The following is a 26314-nucleotide window of genomic DNA, read 5'->3' as shown; positions in this document are numbered from 1 at the left end:
AAGAATTCACAAAGAGATAAATTCTTCAATAAAACAAAGAATTAAAGTCCCATGGGCATTCATGAGCCTGAATAAGCTCGGCCAATCTCAATTCTGTAAAAGTATCAATCCTCTTACTTTCCGCACATGATGATGAACTATTTTCAATATTATTATCATGTGACGTGGCACAAAGGTGTGAGAGATTGGACTTGGAAAGGGGAAAACCCCACAAATTTATTTGGAAATTTTTTGTTTTGAAAAGGAAATTTATTTAAATCTTAGAGAGAAAAAAACTTTTTCCATTTTATTACTGGAGGATGAGTGCATTTCTCTTCCCAGAGTCGTTTCCTTTCCCAGGGACTCATAATGTGTCACTGGGAACTACAACTAAAAATTCACTATTGGTGGAAAATGACAACGTGACTTGGAAATAAATAGGAGACCTCAAGGAACATTGAGAGGGGTCGAGAGTTTGCGAGAATACTCCGTGTGTGTCAGCCAAAAGGATTTATCATCATCGCTTGTCGCCGTGCTCTCCTCCTGAATATCCAGTGTTTCGCCGGGAACACCTATGAAAAACTAATGGATCTCAACTTTTGATAGACTTTAACCTCCATCTAAGGCAACAGAGACATTCCCAAGGCTTCCCAACGACTCCACAGACATTTGGAAATCTGTACATAGTTGCTTCAGGATGTTATGTAAGCTCTCTCTCTCTCTCTCTCTAACTCGGTTCTCGCGAAGAAGCTTTAGGGGAAATACCATTTTGTAGAACTAGTTTAATAAATGAATTTTGTTATTGTTAGAATTGTGTTGGGTGCACTTCCTCAAGCAGTCTCCATCCCAAGTCCAACCACCCACAGATGCGACTGCTTGTGCGTAAATGCGAATGTAGCGGTCTGTGTCTACCCAGCAGACACAGTGGTGTCAGTCCTGACAAATTAGTCATCGCAGTCTTCGCTGATGCAATGTCGACCCTTCGGTTCTGTGGTGCCAAAGCATGGGGGGGCGCTTTGGCATTGTCACAAAGGTGTTTGCAATCGTCACAAGTAGAACAAAAGTTTTGTATCTAATTGCAGTTGCAGTCATGCTGGTTTTTGAAGGGGGTTTACTAGAACAACTGTTCCAGCCATACAGGCAACTGCAACCACAGTTGCCTGCATTGCTGGAAATTGCTTATAAGATATAATATAAGAAAATTGTTTTTTCCCATGAAAAAAACGAAATTACTTTTCAAACAATTCAATAGTTTATTTTAAGTAACTATGAAAGCAATTAAACTTTGTATATATTGTTTATTTTATTACATAAAAAAAAAATAGACTGAAAATTTGCTCCTTGCTCTGCCACTGTTTGTAATGTATCTAATTTATAAATTTTTGCTTAAATTTTTATGTAAAAATCAACAAATTTAAATTTATAGTGTATTAAAAATGTTTAGTATTATTTACAGTATATATAAATAAATTATTTTTGCTATTGATTCTCAGTTCTTGTGTTGGAATTAAAGCCAACAAATTTAAAAATACTTTTGAAAAACCAGTCAATTTTATATTAGGAAATTCATACAGTAATACCCTGAACTTACGCGATAGGTGGGACCGAGCGATGACCGCGTAACTCGAATTCGCGTAAGTCGGGGTATAATTTCGCAATTTGTGTAAAATCCAAGTTGGATGTATGTAAGCTAATAAATGTTCTTGTTAATCTTATCTCATCTTTTTATTCATTCACAGTTACAAGAAATCACCACATAGAGTCTCTCAAGGCTCCGTAGATATAACAAACGCAGAAATAAATAACACAAAATAAATTGTAGCTATGTGTCGATTCCGCTCGACACATCCGAACATGTAAGCTGATCAATAGTGTGGGGGGAGTGAGTAATCAAGAGTTGCGTGGCGCTCAAACAAAAGATGAATTGACGAGATTTGACAATCGTGTAACTCCGGGTTCGCATAAGTCGGGGTAGCGTAAGTCGCGGTATTACTGTATTACTTTTTTAAATAAAAGATAAAGTACAAACATTTTTAAAGTAAATATTATATTATTGACACAGTAGCCTATTTGTTTGAAGAATATACTTAATTTTAGTTATGTTTATATTTGTGTAATTTTAATTTACTTATTAAAGGCAGATTGTACCAGTATATGAATATATTTGTTTATAATTAGTATAATGATTATAAGAATTGGAGATTTGGGAATTTAAATATTAACAATAAAAGATAAAGTTTACTTAAAATGTTATTTTGCATTTTAATTTTACTACTGTGTTTACAAATTAATATAAGAAGTTTTGACAGCTGGACGGCCAAGGCAGTTAAGATGTAAGCTTATTACTCCAAGGGATTCAGAATTGAATTTAGGCATGCAGTCCTGGAAATTTTTGTCCTAGATATATCTGGTTTCATCCCTCACCATCTGGTTACTCCCATTGGTATGACAAAACCCTCTTAGTGTTTAAAGAATGGAAAGAGTTGAAATGAAAAGAAAGCATAAATGTTAAATATGGAACCTGTTACCAGTGTAATTTTTTCACGCAAAATTACACCGGTAACAGGTTTCGTATTTAGTATTTCATCCCCGGTGTTAGAGTGAAGTTTAATTTACTTAAAGCATAAATGGTTATTATTTAGAAAAATCTGTAATAATCTCAGTTTTTATATACATGTATATTTGATTTATATAACTACAAAAGTTATAGTATGTAAGGACTCAAAGGGACAAAACACTACACTACATGCAGGCAAGTGCTATGTGCATTATGCCTTTACTGCAACAGGTAGCAACCTGTTGCAGTAAAGGCATAATGGCACATTTATTTTATGCTATATCATTGTCACAGTAATTCAATGAATATAATATATATTTTTTAAAAATTATATCTTATTTTGTAAGAATTATATTTATTTAAATTTTTTCTAATAGATGGTGCTACATGTAAAGCCAGAAAATCGAATGTAGACAGAAATTAATTGATATGTAGAAATCCATCAATATTTTGATGTGAGATGTACAATGTGATTTAAGTTAGAAGTATATGTGTGTAACTTCTGAGTTTCATAGCAATTTGTCAAATGGCCTAGGATGTATAGCAAACAAATAATCTTCCTCATTTATATATATACTGGTAACCCTCGTATAACACGGCACTTCCATAGCACTGGTTCACTCTAACACGGTTCAGGAATTGGGTAAAACCCTCGTACAACATGAAATGTAATAAAGAGTGCATTCTTTTATACCTCCATGTAACTCCGCGCGAGCATTCTAATTGTTTTTGTGGCTACTTTGAATGCTCTTTCAACAAATAATCCATTTAATGGTTAAATTATACAATTGAGACTCCTCCTTTTGCCCTCGATTCCTCCATCACGATACTATCGATAGTGTGGGCGCCATCATCTTTCTTTCACTGTCTTTCCTAAATGCCTACAAACAGCAGCACACTCCTGTTGCAGAGTGACCACTATTAACGAACGCACCCAAAAACTGTTACCAGTTGATGCTGAGATCATCATATAGGATGAATAATCCTCTGGTAAAATATTTACTTAAATAATAAGTATGAAAAAAATGAATAATAAATCCAATTTAAATAAGGGTTTAGCAGCATGTTTTTTAATTTTTGGAACCTAACCCCCCCTTTCGCACTAGTTCTTTGTTTCGTATAACATGGATTCGCAATTTTTTGGAACATAACTCCTGTGTTATATGGGGGTTACCTGTATATATATTTTAAGCAGATAATAAATGGACAGGTTTTTAATTAGAAAAGTATTTTAAACAGTTTTATTTTTAAAATTATGGTGTATTCCTAATTCAAAAAGATTGGGAAGCACTGTTTTAGATCAGTGGTGGCAAACCTATGACCCATGCAGGCTTTTTAAATGACCCATGTGTTGATTTTTATAAACTTATTTTTTATATCATAAAAGAGAGAACAGACAATCAAAAATATCAAAAAAATAATGTATATATATCTAATGCCGAATTTATAAAAAAGCCAGTCTAAAGGCCTGATGCAGGCATTAGGGCAATGCGCATGGATTCTGGCAATTCCTAGCTTTGCCATTATGTTTTGCTGGCGCTTGATACGCCGACAGAGACTGCCCATTTTAAATGTCCAATGTAGGCATCAGGGCATGCATGTGGTGTCATTCCATGGTATAAATAATAAATTCATAAATTAATAAATTCCTATTACAAATAAAAATAATAATATACTGGATTATACTGTAAAAATATAAAATAAATATAAAAGAATTTATATTGTTAATTTAAATAATAGCTAGGGGTGCCCCTAGTGGCCGTTTTTGGCATACTGTCACAGAACTACCCATTTCGATTTTATATAGTAGATACTTCCAAGTGGACATTGGCTAGCTGATTTTCTATTGTATCACTGCACCTGTGTATGCCTCATGACAGTTAGTCATAAACTTGATGCACATACATATTTGTTGTATTGTAGAATGGGGAGATGTACCAGTGCTGAACTAAATTGCAGTTAAATGGCTTTAAAATAGCAGCAAGTTACAATAATAGTTATTTAAATTAATAATTTTCATTTACATAAGAAAATCAATTAACATTGTCTTAATTTGCATTTACAAGTGGCATGATAATTTCCTTTAGAAACATGCCCAATGTCCTGCTATTTCTAAGTTAAAATAATTNAAAAAAACTAGTATAAACATATAATAATGTAGTAAAAGATATATATCTTTTACTACATTATTATATGTTTATACTAGTTTTTAATTGTTATAATGAATAATCAGTTTAAAGAGGTTTTAATTTTGATAGGTACATTTATTGTTATTTGGGCTTCTTTCCAAAATATTGTATTTACTCACGTATAAGACAATCTTGCATATAGGATGAGGTGTGACTTTAAAGATCAAAATAAAGAAAATTAGATTTATTAATACAATTATAATTTTATTTTGTTTAATCACAAATAAAATATCAAATGAACATAAATGCACAAATTGTCCTGCAAAAATTACTTTCATTTTAAACTTTAAGGAAAATCTTGTAAAATCGACAACATAATTTGTGACTTTAAAGATCAAAATAAAGAAAATTAGATTTATTAATACAATTATAATTTTATTTTGTTTAATCACAAATAAAATATCAAATGAACATAAATGCACAAATTGTCCTGCAAAAATTACTTTCATTTTAAACTTTAAGGAAAATCTTGTAAAATCGACAACATAATTTGTTCATGTAAAGCTGAACAATCTGGAAATCTGCTTTCTCCAAATTCTGATTTCTGAATAATCATCTGTTTTCACGTGGGAATGGATTAAAACTTATATCTGGCTCCTGTGTGATTTTGGAATTTCAATCTGGAATTTAATTCAAAAGCTTTGCTTTTCCAATTGCTATTCATCTTTACTCCTGACAATATACAAGAATGATTCAAACGACTCAGATAAAATACTTTTGTTTTTAAACATCAGAAGGTGAGTCTCCAGTAAAAAATGTGAATACATGGTTCACAAAAATTATTTGTAAAAACACAATCTTTTGCTTGTGTGTATAGGATGACCTAGGAATTTGAAGCTGTGATAAATGAATAAAAAGTCTTATATACAAGTAAATATAGTAGTTTATTTAATAACCTTGAAAATTTTTTGCGGCATAGCTACAATTCTCGTGGTACACTGGTTGAAAATTACTGTACTAACTAGATAAACTAAATCAATTATCTAGAATAGGAAGAAACTATGAGTAGTGGAGAATTTGCAGACCAAAGTGATTCTAATAATAATAGCAGAATAACACAAGTATAGCCCCTGATAAAGGAAAGAAAAAGTGCAGGCAATATGATGTGTTATATAAAGTAAAGCTGTTTTCATAAACTATAAACATCAATTTGAATTTTCTTGTTTTTGTCAGATTGGACATTCAACAATCCCAGTGTGGCATTTGTTTTCAAGTTCTTGCCAAAGACAGCCTTAAAAGCTTGCAAAGCTTAAAAGATATCTGGAAACAGTGCATGAAAAATATGTACACAAGGATTGTGAGTTTTTTTCGTTTGAAAATAGATAAAATTGAAACAGCAGGCGGTTGTAATGTCAGAAGAAGCCATAGTATTGCAGGAAGCATTGAAAGCTTCTTATGTAATGCTATGAAAATTGTTAAAGGTAAGAAATTGCATGGTAGTGCCGAGAATTTGTTGTTTCTGGCAGCTTCAGAAATGTGTCACATTATGAATGGAGATGCAGCTGCAAAGGCATTATGAACTATTTCACTGTCAAATAATACAGTTTCTTTTGCAAATCGATGACTTGGCTATGGATTTGAGAATACAGTTAATTCAACAAGTGAAAGAAAGTCAAGTATTTACGTCACAACTCGATGAATTAACCAATATTTTATCACAGCTTAGCTTATTTGTTACGTGAGAATATGCCACAGAAGGAAATTTAAGAGAAGAGTTAGTTTTGTAAAATGATCCAACAACTTCAGGTGAAGTCATATTCGCTTACTTAATGAATTTGTCTGTGCTGAACACTTGACTTGGATTGATTATATAGGTTATTGTATTGTATATGTGTGATGGTGCTGCAGTTATCACATGGAAGAGTGGTGGCCTTGTAACTCAAGTGAAAGCTGTAGCTCTGGCAGTAAAATGACCTGCACATGGGACTGACAGTTAGAACCAAACATCAATTGTTTTGTGCAATTCAAAACAGGCTTAAATTTCATATTGATGCATAAACAAACATCAAGAAGGCTGATAAATTTGTTTGGCTTTACAAATTTATCAGCTTTTGTGATGATTTGTTTATGCATACATATACCATGCTGGGGTTGAGTGATGGCCGGCTGAGTGCCATAAGCAGGATATAGGATGAGGGCACTGAAGGGTCCCCAGCTGGCACCATGTGTAACTGAGGATGATTATATCATATTTAAATGTATCTGGAAGAGAAGATGAGACTGGAGGCTCAGATAGCATAGCTGACAATGCATCTGTATGATAAGCAGGAGTTGCAGGTTCGAGTCTCTCTCCAGGCCAATTCTTTTCTTCTGGAATATTCTAAATTATTTAATAAATATTAATTTAATAATAATTATTGAATTTAATAAGAGATGATACCTGACATATCTCTTTAGAAACAAATTATTTAGTAATTGATTAAATATAATCACAGAAAAGTAACCCATGTAATCTGGTGGTTGTTTGACTTCAAATTGATGTTTATAGTTTATGAAAATATAGAAAACAGTTTTTTAATTATAACTTTATTCAGAAGGAATAAACTGCTGGTTGTAAACTATGTACAGACATTTTATTTGGTCAAAGTGCTGTAATTAGGTATATTTGTATTTTTAGTAGTGCAATTGTATTTTTGCTTTATACTTTCAATCACACCTTACTGGTATCATTTAATTTGTAATAAAAAATAAATCAATGCTGAATACAGAGCAATAAATGCTGTGTATGTGGAGGAGGCAACATTGCATGCAATCCCCGATAGGGGCATACTGTAGAAAAGGTTGGAACTGCTGGTTTAAGCTATTGGATAGTTAGTTTAAAGCCAACAAATTTGGATTCAATAATAATAATTTGTAGTCTCTGACTTGGACTTTGTTTATTCTATTTAGGATAGATTTTGTATAATCTGGTTATTTATTCAGTTATTTGCAATGTATGCGCTGATCATCTTTCTATTGATACCTACTTAACATTACCTACTTAAGGAGCTTTGCTATGTCATATGAAACTTCCCTATATGAGGCTTTTGTAGATGCTAGACTTTTCTATTATTGAAAAATTGAAAAATTTCTATTATCATCTAAATGATAATAGAAATTTCTCAACTTTATCAAATTGGGCTTGAGGATGAATGTGTAAGATAAAATTTGCTCTATGGAATAATTTTATCAATTGTATGGAAACATTTCATATGTAGGAAATAGATGACTTGACAGATGATAACTTTGTTTTAGTGCCTATTTTGTAAACAGGCTAAAGTGAATGTAACACTGTTTGTTTGAATAATTTTCATTTAAAATAGTTGATACGGTATATTTTACTTCAACATCTTTATCATCTCTGGTAGAAAAAAGAAAGGTAATCTATGAATTATGGCAGAAATAGATGGTGTTTTTATAGAATGAAGGATGGAAAGAACAGGAATGATTATGAATTCTTTATTAAACTTAATATTAAAACTAGGACATCTAGGCACAAAAAACCATGTAAGTTATCAGTTTTTTTTTCTCACTCTTTCCACCTTATGGGCACTAAGAGAGCCTTTTAATCAAGCCCATTGTGGATTCAGCCAAGCCACATTGGGGCAGTCAGGTGAAGAGAGATGAGGCTCAGTATATCTGGAACAGACCATCTGAACAATTTCTGGTGTTTGTCAACCTGTCCTGGATTCATTCTTGGATCCCCAGAACAGTAGGCTGACATCTTAATTAACCACTTGGCCATCTGGCTGTCATAAGTTACAAGTTTTATAACTATTTATAGGATTTCTAATGCCTAGTTGTCCTAGTTCTACTTATGATATATACTAAAAATTAAACCATTTTCCAACCTTCTAATATTAATACAGTGGTACCTCAGGATACGAAATTAATCCGTTCCGAAACTGAGATCGTATCATGAAAATGTCGTAAGGTGAATCATCTTTTCCCATACGATTACATGTAAAACCAAATAATTCGTTCCAACGCGAAAAACATACTCAAATTAAAGCCAAGTAATACATTTAAAAAAATAACTGTAGTAAGAAAAACAAATGAAAAATGCGAACTAATGTAACGTCGTATGGTGAGTTTTTGTTCGTATCGTGGAGCAAAAATATGTTCGAATTTCATGTCGTATCCTGAAAATTTCGTATGCTGGGGCGTTCGTAACCTGAGGTACCTCTGTACCTTATTATTGTGTTAGAATTAAAATTAATACTTTTATTTGATTTAAGATTTTTATCTTTTTATTCCTTCCCTATCAAATGTTATTGGTCAACTGAAATTGTTTTGTTCTGATTACTTCAGATAATTGATACACTACTGTATATTAATATGGCATGTGTATTTGATATTGTTTTTAAGAAATCAAAAATTATTTTAAATTGACAGTAAATGTTCTTATTCTATTCTTTTATTGTAGACACCTGAAAATGATAATTTTAATGTTATTGAAAGATTATTTGTGAAACATATATAATTTGTTTTTAACAAGTTTGTTTTTTTTATTCAAAAAAATATTAACATTGAAAGATAGCTTTAAAATGCATATTTGAAATAGATATATGAATGTGATAATGCGCAAAATGCCCCTTATTGCTTCTGCACCACTTGACCAAAGGGTCAGCACCCCATTGTTGATGCTAATGTCAGAACTGACACTATTGTATCTTTTCCAGAAGACACGGAAATTGCTATGGCCATTTATTGTTAGGTCATGTGAATGGTTGCATGCATATGCATTCAGGCTCGGGATGGATGAGGTTCAGTGACAGCACAACAGAAAGAATTGCACTCACCAGAGATTTAACAAAACAAANCTAATGTCAGAACTGACACTATTGTATCTTTTCCAGAAGACACGGAAATTGCTATGGCCATTTATTGTTAGGTCATGTGAATGGTTGCATGCATATGCATTCAGGCTCGGGATGGATGAGGTTCAGTGACAGCACAACAGAAAGAATTGCACTCACCAGAGATTTAACAAAACAAAAATCTATTTATTAATATAGAGAATTATATTCAATGTGTGATCGGTTAATGAACAAATCGGATAACGAACACTTTCACGAAAGATTTTTATGTTTGGATAATGAACACTTTCGCAAAACATTTTTATGTTCGGACAACGAACACATGATCAGATAATGAACACCTCACAGAACAAACACAAAAAGAAGTGATGTAAAATAACAAATACTGATTGGTTTTCCCTTGTCTTCAGGCAACAATTCAAAACTTTTCAGAGTGTGGGAGACAACATCAACGCTCAATCCGGTATATACTAATCAGATAGTATTCCTCCAAACTTTGAAACACACCCTTGTAATTCCAGCCTTTTATTTTTCTGACAGAAACAATTTTTTTATAGTATTTGCGAGACTGTCGGGCAGGCACTCGTTAAGTTTCGCATGGGTTTTTATTTTTAAAAGATGAGAGTATAATAGCAAATGTAGAGAGTGGGCAGTTGTCTAATATCTGTTGTTGCTGCACAGTATGGTTTGAGCAGGTCTACAGTAGGCTGCAGTTCAATCTTATCTAAGAAAGATACATGACTCAAGCAGCTTAAGGAGTAAGAAAAATGACATCTGAGAAATAAAGAACATTGAAGAGCTCACAATGGAACCTGAAACAGATCTGACAACAGAAGAATGCCAAGGACTCTTGAATGAAGAACACCAATAAACTCGGCGAGATATGTTTTTTTCTGAAAAAAAGAATTAATGTTGATATCTGCTATTAAACATTTTTTTGAAGAAGTGGGATGATGTCAGAATGATGGTCTTAGAATGTCATCTAAACCAGGTTGAGATTAATAGGCTTAGGGATCTCTACAATTGCAATGCTATTCATTACTTCTGAAAAATCTTGAAGAAGAGAGAAAAGTAATTGACATTAGACTTCTCTGTAACCCCCACAAACGAAAAAAACATGACTAATAAAAATGCAAGACTGTGTATATATGTATTTTTATTATTACATATAAATAAACGTAGTAAGAAAGTGTATGTTTTTTATTTTTTGGGGTCTTCAGAACAAATTAATCAAATTCCCATAAAAACATATTGTAAATCAATAATCAGTTAGCGAACAAAGTCTTGGAATGGATTATGTTCGTTAACCAATCACCCACTGTATTCTAACAATTAATATAGAGGATTATACATTCTAACAAGTCCTTTTAGTCACGAATCAGTAAACATGAGAGAGAGCGTTCACAATGGTTTGAGGGTTGTTAAATACCTTGTTGTGGAGGCTATTGCTTTACATAGGAGGGTTTGATGCTCGTTGACTGGAAGATCAAGGATCATTTAGGCAGAATTCTAAATCACACACACTAATTTGTCTTCAGAATGCAAAATAGTAGGTGAGGGAGCATCCATAAGTGAGTATCCATACATGAACTAAGCAATCTATCCATAGATGAAGTACATGATACTCGGACACGACTAGACTGTTGGAGGAATTGGCAATGACTCCTTGAATCAGCCGTTAGTTGTATATTAAAACAGCAGAAATACCTTGGAGAGGTCACGGGAAAGGTGTCACTTCTGATGCTGAGAAAGCATAAGTCAAAACTCTTTCAGGTCAGAAAGCTGACATACCAATAAAGTCATTCCGTAATTGTTTCCTTTTTTCTTTACTCAGTCTGGGTTCTCACATGAACATCTTTGAAATCTGATATATTAGTAACATGCCAAATGACTACTGGATTAAATATTAGGAAAAGTTTGTATGTTGTTATTTTCAACATGTTCATATATGTTCAATATGTTTTTATTTTGTTCTTCAAACAAAGTAAAAAGTAAAATAGCACATGGGAGATACTAATCACTATATGAAATTAAATTTTGATGATATAATGACTGCATTGTAATCATAACTGTAATAACTATTCTTCACATCTGCCTAGAAAGGATCTTTTGCTCTACTAAGGAAGCACATCCTGTAGTTTGACAACCATTGTAATAATTTTTACAAAGTTATATTTTTGTTTATTATAAGCATGAAAAATTTTATAACTATATGCATTATATTTGAAATACTAGAAATAAGTATTCTTATTAATTTTTTTATTTTTTATTTTATGGTGGCACTGTTTAAATTTTTTGTTAATTTTAATTTATTAATTATATAAATCTTTCTAGATTGCAAAAACAGAAACTAGAAATGAAAATGGCAACAGATAATTTATACTATAAGAATATGATTGGTGATATAAATTACTTATCAAAAGTAAGGAAATATGATGATTATTTTATGTTAATATTTGTAAATTTTTATAAAAATTTTTCTTAAAATTAAATATGAAATATATATGAAAATGATAATTATATTCACATTACTATTATTGATATTTAGATAATTAGTTTCATTATTCTTGTGAAAGTCAGAATTCAGTTATTAAAAAGAATGAGAAATAATGTTTTAATTGTTTATTTATAATATAAACATGGGCGTAGCGAGGGGGAGCCTGGGTGGGCACGGCCCCTCCCAGGGAACCTGGTGCCCCCAGGAAATCATAGCCAAAAAAGTGTTGAGTCGATTTGTAAACACCTAAAGCTAAAATAAAAGTTTTGAATACTAAAAAAAAGGTGAACGGCTTGCTCGGTGCCCAATAATGAACAATAATTTGAAATAATTCAATTTTGTGTCAGGTTGGCCTCCACTAGGCCCCCCATAACAAAACTCTGGCTACGCCCATGTATACAACACAAAAACAATTCGGAGGGGCGCCTACATTTCTTGAAACCTCTTGATAGACTATCTGTGAGAGAAGTTTACGAGAAACTCACCCTATTTAGGTGTCAGTCACGCCAATAAATACTGGAAAACTCAGCAAAGCCAGTCTGTTGGTAGGGCGCAAACCCACGACCAGTATTCAGTAATATGAGAAAATGTTCGCTGTTAAAGTCGAACCAAATAGGCTTGCGTTAATTCAAAATTAAACAAAAAGGAGCATGAGAATTTTATTATGTTACGTGTGCATGAATTTTACAGTTGGATATAGATTCTATTTCGGAAAATGTTAAAGTGAAAGAAATAAGTGTATTGTAAGAGCAGGTCGTTATCTCATTGATTGCACAGTAATTACGTTATGTTGAATAAACTTTATACCCACAAAAGAGAGTTTTCATCTATCTGATAAGCGTATCTCACTTCTCAGATGGATATAAACTATTTGATGATAANCCCCCCAGGAAATCACAGCCGAAAAAGTGTTGAGTCGATTTGTAAACACCTAAAGCTAAAATAAAAGTTTTGAATACTAAAAAAAAGGTGAACGGCTTGCTCGGTGCCCAATAATGAACAATAATTTGAAATAATTCAATTTTGTGTCAGGTTGGCCTCCACTAGGCCCCCCCATAACAAAACTCTGGCTACGCCCATGAATACAAAATAAAAATAAAAAACAATATTAAAATACAATGACATTCCATTAACCCAATATCATCATGATTGACATGGTGCCAGGTCATCAAATATGCCAACTTATCAGACGATGGAATATTTTTTTTTTTTTTTTTTTTAATTAGCTAGACATTTTACATATCTTCATGTGTAAAACTGTACAAATCTGTCTTTTATGATTGTTTTATACATTGTTTCAATTTTTCCACACTATTCTTACCCTTGGTTGGTTTGAAACAAGAACACACTAATCTTACTTTGTGCTTTGTACTCTTTTATCTATATCTATCCTATATTCTATATATTAAAAGCAAAATGTTCCATCTGCCACCTCTGAAACCGAAACTAACACTTTATAAAGAAGTGCTATAAATAGAGACTCAATATTCTTTAATAGAGACCCTACATATCATCTATGCTGTTGGATTCACAGTTGCTTCTGTTGCAATCTTAGCAGAATATCAGATGAATCTTCAAATGAATGTCCTAGTGTGAATTTCTGGATTCAATTGTGAACTACTTTATATGACAAACATTTCTCACTATAACTGGGAAATATTTCGTTTTGACTTTCCTTTACAAGAAATCTTTTTACCCATAGATAAACAACATCATACTACTCTATCATACTTCTTGAATTCTGAGACTGCTAAAATCAGCCACTAATTATACTTGGGCATTGGCCACCTAGGCTGTCATTAACTTAGATTGTGCTACATATTGAAAAACCTATTACTTCCATTAGAAATGTTTTATTTTTCTGTGACTTAGACATTTCCTCATAAAATAAATTATTAAAATTTTATTAAATATTATTTTAAATTTAATTATAATATTTTTTAAATGTTATTACAATAATATATATTATATCTGTTTTAGAAATCATCCCAAAAATCATCTCAGCTAACACAGACTTCAAGCGATACTGTAAAAGCTCCAGATATTTTAATAACAGTGCAGATGTTTCGTCCAGTTTCACAAATCCATTCTTCAGGACAAAGGAGAATGTCTCCATTTGTTGTAAGCTACATTTGTTGTATTTTTTGTGATGTTCAATTGTTAATTGAAGTTATAGTGATGTTCAAATCATTACATGTTGAGTAATAAAATACATAGAAATAAAATAAAATACAATATATAATAAAAAACATAGAAAAAGTATTCATTGTAATCAGAAATTTGATTTTTATTATCACTATTTCAATTTATCTAAAACTAGAGTCTGACCTCATGTATAAGCAAAAGCAAAAGCAAAAGTTGTAAAGGAATGTTGACTTTTTGGTGATGTCCTAAAACTTCTCATATATAGGCCATGGCCTACATGTTGTTTTAGAGTATGACTCCAGAATAAAAACCAATATGAAAGGAACAGACAGCATCTATATATATAACCCATTCAACGTGTCCGTCTGTCCCGTAACCGTTTGATAACGGACACTAGAGGCTTCCCTATTGTGTGTCATATTTCAAACATTCAAATTAACAATTTTAATTCTTATTTAAATTAACAATATAAATTTTTACTATTCATTTAACCAATAAATTATTATTTGGTCAATATAACAATATAAATAATTCAGTATATTTGTAATAGGAATTTATTATTTCAGGGGCTTATATCTCTCGAAGGGTCGCGAGTAGGGGTACGGTTCCTTTGAGTTTATTGTTAGTACAAGGGTCTACGGTTTGGGGGGTCGCCACCTCTTCATTCGGAGGGTAAATCTTACCATTCGGACTTTAACAGAGCTGTAGAGCATATTGATAGGAACAAAAAAGTCAAAGGAACCGTGCCTCATGGAAATTTGTAAAGAACGTCCACTAGGGGGCGTCCCGGGCTACTAGTTATGAATAACATTATGTAATTCTTACTTTGCTATGTACTAGAGTTAATTATTTGCCATTTTGTTGGTCTTTTTTGATGTGCTTTAAAATTATAATTATCGGTATATCATAGAGAAACAAAATGCGATCAGAATTATGCATGCTTAATTTTATATCATTCAAATTATACTTTTTAAAACAATAATGTGACCACTTTTTTGGCTATTTTTGACAAGCCTTTGGCAATTTTTGGCTACTTTTGAAATGCTGTTGGCAACTGCTAATTGAAAATATCTGATAACCTATATTTTTCTGTGATGTTCATGTGAAATTAGAGTTAACCACAAAGGTAGACAAGATATGATAAGATGGTATATTTTCACAAGTAATTTATTTCATGTTTTAATACAGATTCTTATTAGGGATTCCAACGTCATGGTACAATACTATATTGTACAAAATTATGGCACGAACAGTAGTTTGATAAATCCAAAGCATATATATATCCTGATTGCGACAATATGATCAGACCTGAAACCTTAAAACTAATCTTATATACTAACTTACTACTAAAGATAGAAAAGGATAGATTTAGGAAGATATAAGTAATAGTTTATAGTAGAAGAAGTCTTTCGGTGTATTTCACTCTGCCTATTGTTGGATGGGATGTCACACGCAATTCTTATATAGATGACCTGTTGTTGTCTTTTTCAATAAAATCCTATCCTTGTCTTCTTTTCTTATACTTAGTTTTTGCACTGTCTCATTGCCACTATGATAAGACAGAATCCTTTCCTTAGACTTCTTTCTAAAATCTCTGGTTATTGCTAACGCAACCCAGAGTGCTCTATATCACGTCCATATACTTCCAAGTCTTGGCAAAGAATGACTTGCTTCCTGTTGTCTTTTTGACCTTAGGGTCTTGTTCTCTCCTTTGTTCACCTCATTTCTTGGAACTGGTCATCCCACCCAGGGAAAAGGATTATAAAGGAAAGTTCTAAATGGAAGAAGAAACAAAGAAAACTAAAACTAACTTAAATTAATATTTACAATAAATATGGCATACAGCCACATTTCACAGATGCATTTGATTCATTATAGCACTTGGAGAGTGGAATGATTCAGTTGACCACTGGTGGAATTCTGCCAGGAGAACTGTTTAACTGCCATGAACTTGTGGTTTGGACTACTGCAGTGGCGTACCATAATGGGGGCGGCACTTTTTAGGGGGTGGCAAAATTTCACAATAAATAATAATAATATCTTGTAAAAATTTGAAACATCCTAATCTATTCTTGCATCACGTTTACAATAGTGCTATCGTCCGGACAGTCCAGGAATCGGTTCGCCGTCCGGGTGAACTAGTAATTTTTTATCCAAGGAAATCCTGCGAAACCTGTTAACCTTTTTTTTTTTTTTGCTTGTACGATTCCTTCACGTTCATATACACCACTAATATCCAATAAAGCTATTTTAAACAGGTCGCTGCACTACCACCAAATTTTTCATTGCTTGTTCTGTGACAAAACTAAATTTTGGTCTTTTAAATTGAAATACCTAAATAAGGGGGGCCGAAATTTTCCTCCGCCCGGGGCGGCTGACACCCACAGTACACCACTGGACTACTGAAATGTTATCTGTATACCTGGGTCATGTTCAATAATGCAGGATTCTTGCTAAGGCTAGTTATGCTGCAATACTGAACTCATTTCTAACTATTGCTTGACTCCTTCCACTGCTAGAATTCTAGCTAGTTTAGTCAGCTTCTTTTATCTATGCTAACTTCTACTAGTGATGTCATTGTTTTTGTCTTATCGTATGATTTGCAAGATGGCTGCTCATGTTGGACTATATATATTTTATCATAACAATCACAAAGTTATTCTCTTATTCTAAATCATTAATATAACTCATTCTAAAATGACTTTGAAATGTAAAATTATCATATGTAGGTATAACAGATTCTGAATACATTTTAATGGAAGATAGCAGTCCATTTTGTTGATTACAATTAATAGTTGCTTCATTAATTTCATCATGATCTGATGCAGCCTTGATTTGAGTAATTATATTGGTTACTTCAATCCTTTTGACCAGTTCATTTGCAACAATTCTTGCAATCATAATTTTAACTTCGTCCACATTTTTCCCAGTTGTCTAAGAATAATCATTCAATGATGCTTGGAATATTCTTAGCTCCACCCACTATGCCACTCAGAATTCTAACTGAGGTGTTCTATGTTAGTGAACATGGCCCTGGACATCTTCCACTGGAACTCACTGGAACCAGATCGATTATGTCCTATGTGACCAAAAATGGCGGAACTCAGTTTTATCAACAAAGACATTTCCAGGAGCTGACTGTGGATCTGACCATCAGCTCTTGGTTGCCAAAATTAAGATACGTCTTGGGAAAATAAAAAAGCTCTTACTGGTGCAGAAGTTCAATACCAATAGAATTCCATCTACATATGAGTCGAAATCGGTAATTGGTTTACACTGCTGGACACTGTTAAGCAAGAACCAAATGATTTATGGGAAAAAATGAAATGCACTATCACTGAGACAGCCAAGCATTATGTCCCATACAAAAAACCTACAAAGAAGACCAAATGGCTGTCGTCAGCAACCATCAAAATCTCAGAGATGTCATGCAACCAAAGCCGCTGGTAATCAAGATGTATTCAAATGGTTAAATGTGGAAGGACAAAGAGAATTTCAAAGAGAAGTGAGGAAGGACAAAGAGAGATACTGGAATGAATGGTGTGCAGAAATGGAAAAAGCGAACAGACATGGTCACACTCAAGGTTTATTCAATCATGTGGAACAGATGAGGACTACGTTTGCACTGCAGAAGGTGCCAACAATCAAAGATCAGACTGGCAGAGATTTGCAGGAGCTGGAAGAGATCAAATGGAGATGGCGAGAGTATATAGCAAATCTGTATGCAAATAATATGGGAATCCAACATCAATTGAGGGAAGTTTTAACAGAGCAGGAGCCAGATATCCTAGAAGAAGAGATCGCATGGGCATTGAAGCAACTGTCAAATAGAAAAAGTCAGGGTATGTGCCAAAGGATCCAATGTGTTATGTTGTAGTTTCGTATATGATATGGCATCTCCTGCAAAAGTGTTGACTTTTAAAATGTGCTTTCTGAAGTTTTTTATATGCAGTGAAAACTCTGTTAACACTCCTGTATAGCAGACACTTCTACTTAACAGACATTTTTACAATCCCCTTTCAAGTAGGACATCTATTATATTTACCTCTAAATAGTGGATGCTATTGTCTGTAACAAATCTTACAAAAACATAATGTCTTGCCTTCAATATTCTGAAACAATTAATTACATATGAAATATTTTAAAATGAAAAGAAAGAATTGATTCAAATACTCTTTCAGATGACAAATTTTGACCTTAGGTGTTGAATAAGACAGCTGAAAATAGGAATAGGGGAGAGGCAGGTTGTGTAAAGCTGAACCATACTTTCATTGACAACTTAATCAGATTAGAGAAGACTAATCTGATTAAGTTGCCAATTACCACTTATCATCACACATATTAATATTACTAAACTTCTGTTTTATTGTTGAAATTAAGCTTATGGTACCAAGAAACCATAATCTTTTCCTGAGTTATTCATTCAACAAGAACTTTAGTACAGTAGTAATGAAAAAGAAACTTAAAATGGTCATGACAACAGCATTTGTGGTGAAAGTTCAAAGATCCTGTTTTCAAGGCAATTTGCTGGTCATTTTAAAGTTTGGGAAGATATTTAGTATAATTGTATTTATGATCTTAAGAGCTTTGTAGTGGCTTAGATGCAATTTTTAATAAATCATTTGTTAAAAAAAAGAAAAAAATGTTAAAAAAATTACACCTACTTGATAACCACAAAGCAGACAAATCACTATATCAATTTTTGTTTAGTCTCTTAGATCATAAGTGATGTTATAAATGCAAGAATATTAAATACATTTCCATCCCTTGAAGTGGTTGGCAAATCACTTTCATAACTCAACATTTGAACTCTCACCACCTAAACTGACCTTCATCCACCCTTCTGTTCATAACAACAGTTTCATTTTTCTTTTTTCATTACTTCTGCCTCTGTCATTTTTGATGAATTAATAATTAATCAATGTTTATGTTTTGTTGTAATTTTTATGTTTCATTTAAAGTATCCTGTCCAGTTTGTTTGCTATTTAGAATTCAAATCCTAAGACTATGAACATAGGCTCCAATATGCTGTCAGAGTCCAGGAATTGCAAAAAATGTCCAAAATTTTACCCAGAATTTGATGATGAGTGATGAAGTCCACTTCCAATTGAATGGGTTCATCAACAAACAAAATTGCCATTTTCGGGGCTCTGAGAACCCAAGAATGTTACACCAATGAGAATTGCAATCTGTAAAGTGTATAGTATGGTGTGGATTGACAGCAGATGATATAATCAGTCCTTGTTTCTTTGAGGACAATAATGGGAATACTGTCACTGTGACTGATGAACAGTACAGGATTGTGCTTGAGAACTTTTTGCACCTGGCCATTTGAAATAGGCCTGACATGTGGTTCCAGAAGGACGGGGCAACTGCAAGAGAGACAATGCAGTTGCTACAGTACTGCTTTGAGAGAGAATAATATCCTGCTACAGCCATATCAACTGGCCATTCTATTCCAGACTTGACTAACTCTGACTTCTTCTTGTGGGGGTACCTGAAAGAGAACGTTTATGTCAACAAACTGGAGACCCTGGAGCAACTGAAGGAGAACATCAATAGAGAAATCAGGGAAGTAGTGCCTGAAATACTTGAACTTATGATGTAAATTATGGAAAGAGCATGGGTAGTCCTCATTTAAAAGATGTCATTTTTCATACATAATGTAGAAGTGTGACAAAAATTGACTAGTGCAAATTAATCTCTATTATCTCCTTTAGATTGTATTAAAATTTCATATTTATCTGTAAAATTAAGGAAGTTATTAAAATTTTAAACTCCTTACCGACTTTGGGCCACCCTGTATTTCCTACTGATACTTTTTGGTATACTTTTTAATCCATTGTATTCTTTACTATATGATGACTGCGTTAAAATACAGTCTAGTTGCTAGCATATACTGGTACCTCCTAATAGTGGACCAACTTCATGGTCCTGATGGTGTCCACTATTTGTATGTTATACTATGTGTGGGGATAATTGAAGTGGTTATTATTTTTTATAAATATTATTGAAATATAAATGCATTCATTTTTTTATGTGTTGAAAACATCTGGTGTTAATGTTCTTAGAAATAGTTAATTTTTTAATAAATCTGACGTTTTCAACATATAAAAAAAATGTAATCTTTGAAAATTACTTTCAAAATTAGAACAAAACATTTCAAATTAAAAAAGAACCATGCATATTTGGAGATAGGAGAATTGTAAGAACTTGGTTTTCTTGTATATTTTAACATTCTTATACAGTTGTCCCTTGATAATCCGACAGGTATAGTGGGACCAAAGGTGTGTCAGATTACCAAAAGTGTCCGGATTACCGAAAATAATTACATATTTCGCATTGTTTTGCTAGCAGTAACTTACAATATTCTCTACTCCAACTGTTCGAACAGAACTGCTCACATAAAACACACGAAATGTGTGTCATCGAGTAAGAATTGGATGGGGAGATTCACATCGTGACATGCTTCTGTGCAAGCAGACACGTAACGGGGACGGGTACTTGACGGGAGGTGCGTCGGACTACTGAGCATGTCGGATTAAAAAACGTCGGACTATAGAGGGACAACTGTATATATAAATATGTTGTCCTATTTATTGAATTATTCAAGAGTTGTGAGATTGGGATAGAGAATATATGCTCTAATAACATCAAAAGTATTTTATTTCTAACTTTGAACTTTCTCAAATCTGAAGAAAAAGTAATTGAAAATAACTGAAGATATTTTGCACATGCTAAAAATTTTAGTTTATTAAAAAGTATTGATTAATTATTTCTAAGAATATTAACACTAATAGGTTGAGTTTGTGTGTTACCTCATTACTAAATGATGTATTCTGTCCCATCATAATTTTTTCTTAAAAAGTTAAAAAAAATTAAAGAACTATATCATTAATAATGCCTACAACATTAGATAATATCAGTAAGATAATTAAATATATATGATTAATTTAATTCAAGAAAAAATTTGATCTTTAGAATTTAATATCCATATTGTTGACATATCTGAAGAAAAATATCTGAATTAAAAAAGTGGATAATGTTGTAAGATTGTATTATTTAATACCATTTTCTTTAAAAAGAAAAACATTTACATTTTATACTTGAAATATAAATGAACTGTTTCTATTTATTATTACATTGTAGCATTACAAATGTGCTTGTCTTTGTATAATGAAAATGTTAATTGTTTGAAATTAATAAATGTTGCACTCTTGCAATTGCCTTTTTATTCAGATAATTTTACTTGTAAACAGATATATTAACATGAGCAACAAATTTTATGGAATGATTTTTTTTTTATATCACTATAAGTAGGGCTCAGCCATACATGTAATGTTAAAGTGTCAATTTTAACTCAATATCTTCAAGACCATGAGCCAATTTGGATAAAATTTAAAATATTTAGTGTTCGTGATGAGTACCATGGACATCTTAAATTTTGAAGAAATTTATTGGATTGTTTTGGCCTTAGTAATTGGCATTTTGGTGCTTTTGTTGCCTAGGTTTACAATGAGAGAGAATAGGGACACCAAGCTACTGAATAATCTAGGAGTCGTGAGGGATTCCTGCATAATGCACATGATATAAGGACGGGTGTTGTCATTAAGGATGATGCCTTGCAAAATTAGATTTTTTTACATTTAATGCATTTAAACATATTTGAATGTTGGATATACTTTGTTAACATGACTATTTTCATATAATTATTGATTCTTTTATCCCAAGGAAACTTTCTTGGGCTTTGCTTCATTATATGATGATAATACAGTTGACCCCCTATAACATGGTAGATACGTTCCTGTTTTTATGAATCCAGCTTCTAGGAGTCCAGCCAATCACAACCCGGCATGTGTAAAGTTTACGGACTATGGCTGTTTGAAAGGTTTCTTCCATAAAATTAATTGATTCTAGACTAATTCGACTCAACATTTCCAAAATACGTATAATTTTTTGGGAATAATCCATATAAACTATGCTAAAACAAAAAATTGTAGGATTACTTACCGAGTGTGCACCATTCGACTACGCCGTTGCTTAAGCTTGTTTTCGTCGTGGAACTTGTCATCGAATGGCGCTTGCATGCTTCCTGATAATTATTTTTTTTTGCGAAAAACTTGCTGAACTTTGGAGACATCATTAATATAAATATAATTTGTATGGACATTAAATAATAAATGGTTTTTGGTAGGTCTGCTGCTCGTTTAAACTCAATGGTTTGTGCAATCCTGTTGCAACACGAGTCAGCAATGATGTTTTACCGAATTATAGGAGTTTTTTTAGCATGTTTGTACGAATACTGTTGCAATTTTTTCGCTGTGATATAGGAATATGAACTATAGGAACCTGTGTTATAGGGGGGTCGACTGTACTATAATCATCATATAATTAACTATGAAACTTTTATAATTTATGTATATTATTTTACTTATTCTGCTAACATATCAAGTTGCAAAGTTTTAATATATCCAGTGTTTTTTTTTATGTTTAGATTACAACTTTTTAACTGTAGAATGATTTTCTTGTTTTGGCTGCTATTTATGTTATGTTAAATATATTTGTATACATATATACATTTACTATAGATAAACACATGGTACAACTTATGTTTAGATATAATATAATGAATGTAATTTTTGTTTTTATGATGAAATAATTATTTTTATAGCTGGATCAACAAGTGAAAGTATTAGGTTGTCAGAAATTGACAGAGCTCAGAGACTCCATCAATTGTGTTTCTGACCTTACAGTAATTGGTGATTTTAGTGAAAATCCAGATTTTCCTCAATCAACTAGAGCAAAGGTATTTAAAATAATTATTAATATATATTATCTGGAAAATTTGTGCATTTTTCCACTTTGGTTATTAAACACTACAGTAATGTATAGAGAAAAATAACCAAATCTAAGTGATATAGTTTTTTTCAGATAGATAAATATTTTTTAAATTAAAATTTATCTGTTTATGTAGAGAGAGCATGAAAAAATTATTTATTATTTAAAAACAATAACATAATTCAAATATTATATAAAGAATGTAAATGCTGTAGATTTAAAATAATAGAAAAGACCCACTATTTTCATTATGGTTACACTTGATACTCTATCACAATGATAATAGAACAAAATTTAAAGATGTTTAACTGAAAATTCTTAAACCATTTTTCTTATTTTCCAAATAATGTATTTATCTGGTTTCTTTTTAATATTTAAATAGGAAAAATTTAATAAAAATAAATAAATCAAAAATCATTTTAAAATATTTGTTCATTAATATTAGAAAATTCAAAAAATTTTATATACATCTATCCCTCTTTTTTGCACAGTGTCTATGTTCTGAAGAACACCATGTACAAAAAAAATAGCATTAAAAAAGTACAGTACATACATCCTGTAGAAAAATGCTTGATAGGATCCACAACCTGAATGAACTGAAAAAATATGCAATTTACAATAGAAACATGAGCAATTTTTTATTCTAACATCATATAAATTTATAATTATTTGTACATACAGTAAATATAGTAAATGCAAAGTATAGGAAACATAAAAAAGTATTCTGTGATGTACTTTACTATGCTTAAAAAAAGTAAATGAAATCTTGATTTAGAAACGTATAATTTTAAAACCAGTCCTTCAACAAAAAGAGCAACTGTTTTTTCCTTGTGTAAAAAAATCAATTGAGTTAAAAGAGGATTAGTTTACTTTTGTCAACTGCATTATTTCAAAATTGCATAAAAGTAGACCTGTATAAAAGAAGAGATAGGTGCATTCAGAGATTGAAAAAAGTTATAAATATGAATGGAAATTATTTTGTTGAATGAAAATAATTTTTAATACAAAAACATTGTATTTTCATTTATTTAAAAAAGAAAGTTCCCCATAAAAGTCCTCCCGGAAGGCATTCTTTCCCCTAGCATAACATCGTGCCCCAGAGAAGGCAACGGGAAACCACTCTGGGTACTAACCTTTCCTAGTAACACCTTGGCGTATTATTAACTACTTACTAATCTGCGCCGGGTGTCGCCGACGTCAGAAATCTGATATGGCACGAAGAAGAAGAAGAAGTAAAAAAAAATGCACGGTTTTTCCAGCCAATGTAATACTAAATTTAAAAAATTCTTTTTTACTTAAAAGTGTATTTCTTGTTGCAGGATATATACAAATCTGGTTTCTTCTTTTTTAATAATACTTTTTATATTGATATGAGAAATGAAAATAATAGGGATTATAGTGAGTAAGTATTCATTCATCACAGAAAAAAATTATTATGTTAATTTTTAAAATTAGTGTTTGCTGGTTATACTGATTAGATGCTTTTTATATATATTATGACTTTTTTATAATTAAAGTTTTATCAACAATTTGTAACTTAACACAGAAGTTTTAACATTAATCAATAATTTATTAAATGTTTAAGTTTTGGCATATAAATAAATTTTCTTTTATTATAATTTTGGCCAATGTTAATTGGCTATACTTTTATATGTAGGGTTTTTCCATCCCTTTTGGATTTTTATATCATCTATGATCTGAACAATGACTGGATGGTGAACCTCATTTCAATTTATGATGCACCTTTGTGAAAGATTTAGTGACATGTGGGTCCTGATGGAGAGTTATTCAAAAACACTCTAATTATCAAAATAAAAAAGATTTAATTAACTATCTAGGGGAGGACTCATATTCTCCCCATTACATATTTAATGCAATGATGATTTGAACCAATTTACAAAGGAGTGAGTTACAAATGATTATTACTGGTTCCTTTCAGTTATCTCAGGGTTTCTCTTGCTGTTGGTTTGTTGTGTTGATTTCATTCTCAGAATTTCAGGCCCTAGTATTTCTAATGCAGTCTTTCTTGAGTGCTCTGGTCATTGCATCAGTATCCAGTGTAATCGAATGTAATCGAGTGTAATCGAAGTTTGTAGCATGCTCATAATGGATTTTAATTTAAATGTGTTTTCCACTCATATTAGAATGTTGTATTCCATTTTTACATTCCATTCACTTAACGATGATGAACATAAGTTTAATAAATTATACTGGATATAGAATAAACTATAAAAAGTACCACCTTTTCAAACACTCCAGCAAGTTAATTTAATACAGTAAAAACATTTTCGGCCGTCTTTAATGGTCTTCGTTAGTTAAATGTTAAATAATAAAAAGAACATTGAAGAAAATAGAACATAAGGAAATTAAAATTATGAAAAATAATAAGTGCGTTTGCATATGTTGTGTTTATTATTTAACGTTTAACTGATGAAGACCATTAAAGACAGCCAAAATTTTTTTACAGTATTAAATTAACTTGCTGGAGTGTTTGGAAAGATGAACATAAGTTTGTTAAAAGCACTAACAATAATAATAAAAAATTGTTAAAGTGAGTTGAAGTGAATCACTCAGTGAGTTTTCCTTCCTTTTATCAATTATTTGGCATGAGGATCAAGCTGTATTAGGTCATGAATATATTTTTCATTCTGTCTAATTTTTATTTTATTACAATGTTACTTATTGTTGTTGTTGTTTTGTTTTTTATTACTTTTTCTGATATAATTAATTAAAAAAAAATAAAGTTATGATGACATTTAAAAAGCTATAATAATAGATATCTGAACTTTTCACCAGTTAGCCAATTTATGTATAACATTACTGAGATTCACTGTATTTCAAGTATATACTGTATGTAAATCAAAATCTTTGCAAGAAGTTTTTCATGAAAACAATGCTTCTCCCATACACTGTATAATAAACTAGCTTACCCGTCGCGCATTGCTGCGATCTCAGAAGAAAGGAAATTCAAGCAAACTCATTATGATAAAATTCAATTTACATTTTATCATTTTTATTGAAACTTATTATTGTTCATTTTCATCGGGAAAACATTTCAAAGTGTTATTTCAATTCTATTTATTTATTGGAGTGCTTGTGGATACACAATATTTTTTGTTTTTCTGTCTGGTGCATACACGAATAAATCAGAAGGTTTTCTGAGGCGTGAGTTGGCCACATACAGTTGTCCATGCGAGAAGCACGGATTCTCCAAATTTAGCCCACACAGTTGCAGCGATTGTCAGAAGTGCGATATTCCCCATTTATATATATATTTTTTAATCCTTTATACTTTTCCACATCAATGTTA

The 26314-nt window shown here is 31.8% G+C and overlaps 1 protein-coding gene across 2 annotated transcripts in view; it reads left to right on the top strand.

Annotated features, from left to right (window-relative positions):
* Nucleotides 1–26314, top strand: part of LOC111634318 (snRNA-activating protein complex subunit 3-like) — a 50245-nt gene that overhangs the window by 11962 nt on the left and 11969 nt on the right. For both annotated transcript variants that reach the window (XM_023379074.1, XM_023379073.1), the window contains 4 exons: nt 11859–11946; nt 14002–14142; nt 22838–22972; nt 24324–24406. In XM_023379074.1, coding sequence (XP_023234842.1) covers nt 11859–11946; nt 14002–14142; nt 22838–22972; nt 24324–24406 — 447 coding nt within the window. The remainder of the gene's footprint in view (nt 1–11858; nt 11947–14001; nt 14143–22837; nt 22973–24323; nt 24407–26314) is intronic.

This window comes from Centruroides sculpturatus, unplaced genomic scaffold (assembly GCF_000671375.1).
Source record: "Centruroides sculpturatus isolate CEXI.00-Female unplaced genomic scaffold, Cexi_2.0 scaffold886, whole genome shotgun sequence".
Taxonomy (NCBI): Eukaryota; Metazoa; Arthropoda; class Arachnida; order Scorpiones; family Buthidae; genus Centruroides; species Centruroides sculpturatus.
This window is presented reverse-complemented; position numbering and strand designations above follow the sequence as displayed.